General features: G+C 37.6%; 1 protein-coding gene across 8 annotated transcripts in view; it reads left to right on the forward strand.

The window, feature by feature from the left end:
• Positions 1 to 4,148, forward strand: part of PAM (peptidylglycine alpha-amidating monooxygenase) — a 117,542-nt gene extending 113,394 nt beyond the window's left edge. For 5 of the 8 annotated variants that reach the window (XM_063180544.1, XM_063180546.1, XM_063180549.1 and 2 more), the window contains 3 exons: positions 1,487 to 1,699; positions 2,743 to 2,799; positions 3,334 to 4,148. In XM_063180544.1, the coding sequence (XP_063036614.1) occupies positions 1,487 to 1,699; positions 2,743 to 2,799; positions 3,334 to 3,515 (452 nt within the window). In that variant the 3' untranslated portion in view covers positions 3,516 to 4,148. The remainder of the gene's footprint in view (positions 1 to 1,486; positions 1,700 to 2,742; positions 2,800 to 3,333) is intronic. The other 3 variants (XM_063180545.1, XM_063180548.1, XM_063180552.1) reach the window with 1 other exon arrangement.
• Positions 4,149 to 10,392: the final 6,244 nt, after the last annotated feature.

Genomic DNA, 10,392 nt, shown 5'->3' on the forward strand with positions numbered 1-10,392 from the left:
TTAAGTAGTTTTCTTTAGCCACATATATGCAGACAGAGAAAAATCAAAAAAATCCCGACTGCCAATTGAAAGCATATAGAATAATGTAGAATAAGGAAGGCTAATGAAACAATGAAATGCTTACTACCATCACTGTTATCCTTTTATTTTATCTTCATTGGTACACCAGCCTGCCTGAAGCACTCAAAAGGGAAGTGTTGACATTACAGCATGCTGTATATCTAGGGATATGTAAATGCCTTTTGGCTTTCTTTAGGTGACACTTCTGATGTCATAGAGAAAAAAATGCAATAGTAACACCAGCGTAAGAAAAAGGTTTTAAGTAACAATGTCGAAAACTGTTTAGGTAGGCTGAAATTAACATCTTTCAGCTCCACTGGGAGAAAATAGCCAATGGACTTTGTGTTATAATGCATAATAAATGGAGAGGAGAAGCTTGCACTCTCACTCTCCTGGTGACTGTTACTAGTGATTGTACTACTGTGACATGGGGGAAAATATATAGAGAACTGTAACTTTGCCCAGAGGTGGGAAAGACAGTGGAGGAAAATCTTCCTTAGCAGTTAACTGCTTCTTAATAGACAGGATGTTTTCATTGTGTCATTGTTATCCTTGTGCTTGTGATAACAATGATATTATTTATCATTGTTATCATATTATTTATCATTATGTCGCATTATTTATCATTTATCAACTGGACCATTTGCTACTTCTTCAGAGTAGAACATCATTTTAATTTTAATACAGAGTCAAAACAGTACTGGTTGAAAGTATTTGTGATGCAGCTACTTGTAAAGACACGCTGTTCAGTCTGAATTCAAAATACTTAGCTAGGCAGTTTTACTTACTAAAAGTTATCACAAAGCATTTGCAACATCATAAAGGTTTTTCTGAAAGTTTTTCTCCTTGTGGGTATAGCGTTAACAAATTACTCAGCAAGACTGAATGCAGTTTTCAAAAGCTCTCCACATCAGTAGAACCAAAATTCCTTCATGGAATGTAACAGTTCTGAAAATTTAACCCTTTGCCACAGTTTTATTAGAAAGATCTTTAAACTTTTTCTTCGTGTATATGATAATGTGATGTATACTGGCTTTGTGTATTTTTGTGGAAATGTTTTTGTCAAAACAAGATGTTTAATTGATGTTATTTGCAAAAATAACCATGTGGTGTAATTACCATTGGGGTAATTTCCTATATTTTAAATAGTAGATACTTTTTAGGACAAAACTGTTTGGAACATCTCCTTTCCTTATTTGAGAAAAGGGGAGGGAATCTTTGCTAATGAGTGGTATCGTTCAGACTTGCTCTTCCTTTTATTTGGGATAACATCAGCAAAAGCCAAAAATGTCTCCGTAAGAGTTTGCCTTTGTTTCCTTAAGATATCCTAGCTTGTTGTTTCCTGAAACACCATGTTCTGCCACAGCTGTTCAAGCAACAGCTTGATGTATATGGATAACATATGGAAATTGTTTTCTTTTTAAAGAATCAGAAACAATTGCTGAAGCCAGATTGAAAAACAAGCCAGAAGCAAGAGACCCTCTAAAGAATATGGATAAGCAACACTTGGTCCAACAGGCCAGCAGCACTGGAGTTTCCTTTGTTCTTATTACAACTCTTCTTATTATCCCTGTTGTTATCCTGCTGGTAATTTTAGTATTTATTCGGTGGAGGAAGCCAACTGTCTATGGAGGTAACTGTGAGTAACTGCTCTAGAAAACAGACTCTTATTATTCCAGTTCCAAATGTCACTGAACACGGGGGGCTGAGGGTATGAAGAGAGCAGCTCTCTGTGCCTTTGCCCTCCTGAACAGTTGAAGTGGTGCTGCATGCAAACTTACTGCTTGGCAGGGACACAGCAGCTGCAGCCCCCTGAGCCTTTAAACTAGCCTCAAGCTAGCACCTCTTCAGAACATGTATCAAAGATTTTATTTGGTATCAAGGCAAAAACTGGTATATCAGAAATTTCATAATAGAATAAATTCATGTTGTATTGTCTAGAATTCAGAAAATTTAATACTGCAAGCATAGTTTGATTTTTTAAAATCAAAAAAATCAAACTTTAAGCTGCTAAAACAAAAGGCTACATATGGGTATTACAGAGATACTGGCAAAATGAGAGCAGATACCATTACAAGAGATTTTGTATTATTGCTCTCTCCCACCTAGTCAATTCTGTGAGTCAGACATTCTTCCATAGTGCACCTTAATCCATAGCTCTGAAAGCTTTAATTGGTACTTAGAAGTTATGTAAACAATTCTAAATTTGAATTGTATAATAACATTATTTTTCATAAATTGGCAGACTGTGATAGGCGTTTGATCACTAGACTTGTTATTTTGTATCACAAAATTGTTTTATCAAGATACTTTCATCCAGAGAAGAAAATGTACATGGACTATGCAACATAGTTCTGCCACTGGTCAGGACCTACTCTGACAGAGTAGGCCATTCAGCAGTCTAATAAGGCTGCAGGACTGAATTGGATGTATTGTATTTGAAGACTTCAGCTTACAGCTTCCTGACTTTTGTATTCAAATGTGTTAGCATACCAAATATGCTAGATAGCATATCAAATATGCTAACACTCTAGTCTGTTGCAGTACTGCCATAAATGGCTTCTTAGAGCTGCTGATTAGTTTGTTGAATGTCTGTGATTTTTATCAGAAAATACAGGTACTTATTTGATCACAGAGCAGCTCAGGGTTTATCTTATTTTTGAAATTTACTTTATTTTTCAGCTGATGGGGAGCGCAAACTTGATTCTAGTTCAGGCAGAATTTTAGGCAGACTTAGAGGTAAGTAGTCACTGATTATATTTTCAAATGCAGTAACTGGAGGCTTTTTTTCTGTATTCATGTTGATTAACAGATTTGATGGAACTTTCTTGAAGGAAGGATTGGGGGCAATGATCAGGGGTTTTTGGAAATTTATTTTACAACAACTTCTATTTGTCATTATCTGCCCACTAAAGAAGATGAGTCACTACCAGTGAGAGCAGGAGCTATAATGAGTTATTGTAGATCTGGTGAATGAAATGAAGCACTTTGAAACTAAGGGCAAATGGGTAGGAATGCCAATAACCTGTGTAGAATTAATGAAATAATGGATGCTAAAAAAGCATTGTCTGGAACTTCTACTTGTAAGATTAATTTCCTTCTTCTTTCCTATTATATACACCTAGCTTTTGTGGCTCATATGCTGAACCTTTAAAAATAGTTTCTGGAAGGACACTTAAAAGAATCACCACTATACTGTTTAATGAGTAGATAGATTTTTATTCTCCCCTTACAGTTAAAGCAAACCTTATGAAAATCCTTTCCTTTCCACAGGGAAAGGTGGTGGTGGAATTAACCTTGGGAACTTCTTTCCAAGTCACAAAGGCTACAGCCGAAAAGGGTTTGACCGGCTGAGCACTGAAGGAAGTGACCAAGAAAAAGATGAGGAAGATGGCACTGATTCCGAGGAAGAGTGTTCAGCGTCTCCACTGCCACCACCACCTTCATCATCTTGAAACTAACCTTTGAGTTCTCCATTATATGGTTCAACCCAGAATGTCAGATTTCTTTTCCCTTAAGCACGTTTAATATCTTGTATATTTAATTGTAAACTGTTCTAATCTGTGTGGGGCTGTACACTAGTTCCTTTAATTTTTGTTTGGTTTTAGTTATGTTTTTAAGTGAAGGAGTCTATGGAAATTCCATATCGGTGCCATTGGTTTTTATGTGAACATCTTAATAAAGCAAAGTCTTCTAATTGCAGGACTGATTTAAAGCAGTAGTATTTTATCATCAAATATGGGGATCTTGTAAATAAGTCTTACTATCTGCTTCATCAAAATATTTTCTCCATAATTATTGAGTTGCCAATTTCTGTTTTGTGCCTTTCCTCTTCAATGTCCTTAACCTGTTGCATTATAGAGAATATACAGTGCCACAAGAAAATGAAGCTGCTAAGTCTTCTATTTTTTTAAATCACTAACATGATATTGCATTGAAGGAAAGAAAAAAGTCTCTATTTAATTTTTTTCTTCTTCCTAACTTGATGTCTTTCTGGAATGTCTTATTTTTAGATGGTATCACTGTTAGAACACTATTTTCAGAAGCTGAATGTAATTTGTGTAATAAAGTATTCGCAGAGCACTGGCTGTCAGAGTGTACTTTGGATTTTTTGCTTGCACTTTTTTGTATACGACTTTTGTAAGAGTTACACGGGGGCACTTAACACAGTAAAAATTTTAATGTGTTTTACCAGCTGGTAAAAAAATGCTGTTTTATATGGAAGGTGAAAAATGTTGTTTTTTTTTTTTTTTAAGACTAATAATCTTCATCACATGTACAAAGTCAAACTTAAACATCTAAAGAGGGATTTTACTTATATAATAACGCTGCAAGGTATTTCCTTAATAAAACACATGGTCACAGCAAAGAGGAAGCCTGTGTCTCAAATTAAATATGCAAATTAGTCAGGGTAGGCATCTAATACTACCTCATTAGAAGCACTGATTTTCTTTTTTCCTCCACATTTTCTTTTTCATTCATTCAACAGGAACCCTCAGTCCTGTAATGAACTCTCTCATTTAACAGCAGACTTACAGAAGTCCTGCTGGATAATTACCCTCTCTGTATGAGTCATCTAGAGTGTGAATCATTGTGTAACATTATTATGACTAATCAGTCCAGTTTGAGGATCAGAGCATAATTAATGTTCTTTTAAAACTGCTATTATGAGCAGAGTGTACACAGCTGTAATTGCCACAGGGTTTTATGAAACAGTTTTCATCGTCATCATTGCAGGTGTTGTAATAGGCTACTGCTGGCATTGAGATTGGAAAATAGGCTTTAAGTTCTTTGTGGTGGTTTTGCAAGGTCTGTGGGGGAATAAGAGTAATGATAGTGGAGAAAAAGGTAAGGTTTCTTCTCCCAGGAAGATTTTATAAATCCCCTTTTTCTGGGAAAAAAAAAAAAAAAAAAAAAAAAACCAAAAAAAAAACAACAAAGAAAAACAAAAACCCCCAAACTTAAAATGCATTATAAGCTGGTTTCTTTTCTCACATACAGCAAAATCTCCAGGATAGCCATCTGAAATGCTGGAGTACAGCCACAGTTTCATGTGAAATTTATTTAGTGCATACTCTTAAGTTGTTTTCTCTCCTGCAAATTTTTGTTTTCCTAAGGTTACAAAGAAAACAGCATGTTTCTTTCTCACCTTTGAAAGCAAGGCAATATTATTTTTGGCAGTGGCCTTGATCCTCATATATATGAATAAAAATAAATCAATTGGGAAGAATCCTCTGAAGCTGTCTGCAACAATTCTGTTACTAGTTTACAGGAAGTTTCCAGTGACAGCTATTAAGAAAGCTCTGGTGATACTGCTGTCATAGGTGGCATATAAGAGATCAGTTGTGAAAGATCACAGGTTTTCTCCAAAGCAGTCAATAAGGGTATATTTTTCTAACATTTGGTTAGCTCAGTTAATGTCCAAGTGATGTTGAGTGTTCTCTGCTTGCATTAGTAGAGCTCAGTGGAAGAAATGTGCAACTTCCCTCTTTGTCCTTTCCTTTATTTGAGCTGTATCTCCAATTCTTGATAATGCTTTGTTGAGGAGGAATCAGCCAAAGAGTTTAATTGCAAGTACAGGCTAAAATAGATGATTTGAGCTTTAATCATAATCTCAGCTCTCTGGAATTCGGACATTGCAAGGGCTACAATAATCCTGGGCTGCCTAAAGCAAAGCAGGATGAGGGAGGAGATTCTACTCTGATCTGGTGAGACCCCACCTGCAGTGCTGCATCCAGCCCTGAGATCCCCAAAATAAGGAGGATGAGGACCTGTTGGAATTGGGTTGAGAGAGGGCCACAAGCATAGTCAGAGGGCTGAAGTACCTCTTGGAGTTTTTCGGTCTGGACAAGAGAAGGGTCCCCATAGATCTCATTTTGGCCTTTGAGTGTTTAAAGTGGGTTTATAAGAAAGAACTGTTTTACCAAGGACTATAGTGATAGGACAAGGGGGCAATGGTTTTAAACTGAAAGATGAAGATTTAGATTGGATATTAGAGAGAAATTCTTTGTTCTGAGCATGGTGAGGCATTGGCACAGATTGCCCAGAGAAGCTGTAGATGCCTCATCCCTGGAAGTGTTCAATGCCAGGTTAGATGGAGCTCTCAGGAATCTGGTCCAGCAGGAAGTGTCCATGCCCATAGCAGAGGGGGTGGATTAGGTGATCTCTAAGGTCACTTTTAACCCAAGCCATTCTGCCATTTTTAATAACTGAACAGACAGGCAACCAACTACTTTCCAGCACCAATCAAGTTTCAGCACCTCAGGTTTCATGCTCCTAATTTTGGTGAGGTGCAATGCAGAATGGGAACATCTGAACCTGCTTGAAGGCACTGAATGTTCTTAGTCTCTTATTAAAGCTGCATCTTTTGAAAACAATGTACCAGAGATTCCATACTGCAATAGAAAAATTAATGTTAAAAAGAAGCTACAAGCTTTCTGAATCAGTTCTCATTTTAATAAGCTAGCAGACTATCCTCCATCCTAAGAGGTTCTGTGTGCTAATATTATTTATTGTATTAAATATTGAATTCTGGTTATTCAGTCTAAACTTTAGAGAGCATGTTTAAATTAGTTTTCAGTAGTTGCTCCAGAAAAGACTGCTTTAATGAACAACATGTAATTGCACATTTTAAGATTTAAAAGACATGGTACTACCTTCCATACGTTGTTTATTAATCTTTTCTTAAGCCTTTTTAAGAAGGAAGAATCTTGGCTATTGTAGGGGCTAAATATTTTCATTAAAATTAGGCTGACCAAGTAGCTCAGCACCTTTGTGTACTGTATTAAGCATCTCCCTGTTTTAAATAGTCTGACTCATGTGAAGCCTTACAGAATTATGGGAAGGTGGTTGTGATCCACTGGCAAGGGGCATCAGGTAATTTTTGGTACCTTTTTGTGAACCTGCGGTAAGTGAAGGCATACTGGGGCAACTGCAAGGTGCCATGAGGAGTATGCACTGACTTGTAACACACAGGGTGCCACCCACATCACCTGAAGGTGCCCCAATGAACTGAAATTACAATCCCAATTAAACAGCTGTCCTTTCCACCAATACCATCAATTAGGTATAAATTGATTCCTTGGGAAGCATCTTGATTAAGTAGATTTCTAATGAAGCAGTGCACTGTAGAGTTAATGAGGATTTTTAGATCATTGTGGTGAATTTCAAAAGCTTCTTCCTTGCCAAAACTAGATTTAAGTTTTATTAATAGCTGTCATGCTACAGTGGATTAGGATTAAGCATGTGTCATGCTACAGAGAAGGGGCTTGGTGATTTTTAGGTTGCTATTCAAATACATATGTGAAAACCTGTTTGAAAGACTTCATATGTATTAGCAGTAAAAGTTGTGGGGACCATCACTGCCGAGCAATTCAAGACCAACTTTATTACTTAATTGCCCATTAGCACATCCTTTAAAATTTTAAAGAGTATGTCATTATATACTTTACAGTTTGTGTGGATTCCTGTATTGTCCAGTAATAAAAATGCAAAAACAGAACCAAATATTCAAGTAAATTAAAAATAAGAGCTGAAATTAAGCACTGTATTTTCTATGTTAAACAGATGCTAGTACACCACAGTTTTAGCACCCTGATTTGCCTTTACCTGTTGGGATTTTTTAATTCTTAAATGTGAAAACATTTTTTTTTAATGTGAATTATCAAAACTTGATAGTAAAATTTACACTGTAACTGCTCTTTAGGCTCTTCTCCAGTAATGGGGAAAAAATTAGATTTGTCTGTATAGATAAGCATTACTGGCAGAAGAAAAGAGGGGAGCTAACAGTGTAGAGAATTTAAGATCTACAGTGATAGCTACTTATCAAGCAAAACCTGCAAACTTCTTGCTGTTTCTGGACATGGTGGCTAAAAAACCTAAAAGAATATTCAGCTGGCATTGTTAGACATGTATTTTGGAGAGATACTGTGTGGTAGTCAGTCTGGCAGCTGGACTATATTTGTTTTTCTAAATACTATAGGTCATGAAGGCACTTTATTTTACTGTTTCTTCATCTCCATTCTACTCATATTTCTTATTAATGGGTCATATGTGAAGCATGACATCCTGTGAGTGAAGCTCTCTCCGATTTCACTGTATAGCTTTTAGAAAATATACAGATGATGTATGGGCAGTATTCTTGTAGGGCACTGTGCCAAAGTACTGGTTTAAAGATGCAGTAATTTTTTCCCTAGAAAATAGTCAGTGGTAACAGTTCAGCAAACTAAGGAAATTATTAATTACAGACTATAGTTATTCTTCTGAGACATATGAGAAACCTATATTTTCTACTCTTTTTAATTAGAATTGAAGAATTTTTTTCAGAATGGAGATTAGGCAACTACCAAAGTGGCTAAAGTTGGTGCAACATGGTTTTTAGGGTTTCAAGGCAGAACCCTGCCCTGGCCACTCAGTACTCTGAGTACCCTCTCCCCTCTGTTATTGCTTCCTTCAACCATGACACATCCTAAAACAGCTGCTCAAGAGAAAATTACTTTCAGAAAAAAGGACTGAATTCCACAATTCTGGCATGTTTCCTCAGATCTGCTCTCGGGTCACACACACTGTGCCACACATAAGGAAGTAGAGGCATGGCATTATTCCAGGCACTTTCCTGGGAGATCCTGCCCACAGCAAACAAGGTGTAACGAGTACTGAAAGGTGCTTGGAAGCCGTAAAGCTGTACTGAAAGTTTACCACAGTTGGTAGCTGTGGTATAAAACCACCTAAAACACGAGTATTTTTGTACTCTGGTTCACATGACAGGTCAGTCATGCAGCCTTCACACAATGCGGGTCATGTTGCTCTCAGAAATGTATTCGTGCTCTCGTGATTATCGACAGTTCGATGTGAAAATTACCGAAAATTCTGCTGCGAACGTGGTCTCGGAAAGAAGTCCTCAGAAGGGCAGGGCGGGCAGCAGTTCCTGCGAGCCCGGCGCACCCGTGGCCGGCGGCTCCCGCGGATCCAGGCTGCCACCGTGCGACCGACGCTCCAACACAAACCCCGAACGGCTCCCGCTGGAGACAAACACACGAAAGCTAAGACTCTAAACAAATTGCGGTATGCAGCGTAACTATGCGCTCTGCTTTCCTTCTTCTTGGTCTTTATTCTGTAGGAGGGTGGAGGATGTTTCTGACTAGGTAAAGACTCAGAATCAATCTGGTGGGGAAGCACAAGTATTATTTACTGCATATCACTGAAACGCTGCACTAAACAGGACTCATTTGCTTAAGGGCTTTTCTGTTGGGGCTTTTATCACTATGTCTGCCAGCTTTGTGAAGAGTCATGAGTATTTTTTGCAGTTTGTCTGGAATCTGATATAGTGTTACTCACTCTGTACAGAAGGGGGAAGTGAGGCATAAGGAAATTAAAGGCATCAATTGCCAAGAATAATCAACTAATTTTAGGTACTGAATTCATGAAATCTGATTGATTCCCTTTTTACCCACTTACTCAGATATCACTTTACATATTCAAGGCACCAATTATTGGCACCAGCTGCATCCCTGAATGTTCCAGTTCTGTGGATGAGTTTTGAAATGCTTCTCAAGCATCCAAAAAAGGGCTCACCTATGTGAGTAACGAGTAGTATGTGGCAATACAGAATTATAGAAACTTGTATCCAAGTGATCTGCTCATTACAGCAGATCACTGTAACAGGGCAGCACTGCCTGGCAGTGGGGACATGCTGTATTTCCTACAACAGTTATTGTTCACTGGCATACCTGCTTCTTCTACCAGTGCAGCAAGTTTGCTGCAGATCCCTTCATCTACACACAAGCTGCAAGAACTGACCAGGGAATGCATCTCTCAGGATTAACTGCTCCAGAATCAAATGCTTTAGGATTCAGTTTACTGTCTGGTTTCTTCTATCTGGAAGAGACTTCGTCTTCAAACTAAAGCTTTTGTTGTGATGCTTCTCATTCAAAATTTCTACAAAGTTTTGTTACCAAGATATAGACAGCAAGCCGGCAGGTCTTCTAATAGGTGCAGATGAGTATAGTACCCATTTTTTGAAGACACTGCTAAATCTTGCTTCCTTGTGTCAGTTTTGGCCAAACTGGTTTTTTTTTCCATTTTCCAGTGATGTTTTTCATATCAATAGTTTGAAAACCCTGTATTTTATTTCAATTAACCTCCTCCATCCACAGGAGGCCACATTTCAGTGCACTGGTAAGTCACTAATGCCTTCTTGTTAATACAGTAGATGAAAATTACCAGGAAGGGTGAGCAATCAGCAATATGTTAAATATACACAGTATGTTAATTGTTTCTGTGTTTTGCCCATTACTCTCACTGCAGCATTTTCTTTCTTTTCAGTGTCGCTCT

Source organism: Melospiza melodia, chromosome Z, assembly GCF_035770615.1.
Source record: "Melospiza melodia melodia isolate bMelMel2 chromosome Z, bMelMel2.pri, whole genome shotgun sequence".
Classification (NCBI taxonomy): Eukaryota; Metazoa; Chordata; class Aves; order Passeriformes; family Passerellidae; genus Melospiza; species Melospiza melodia.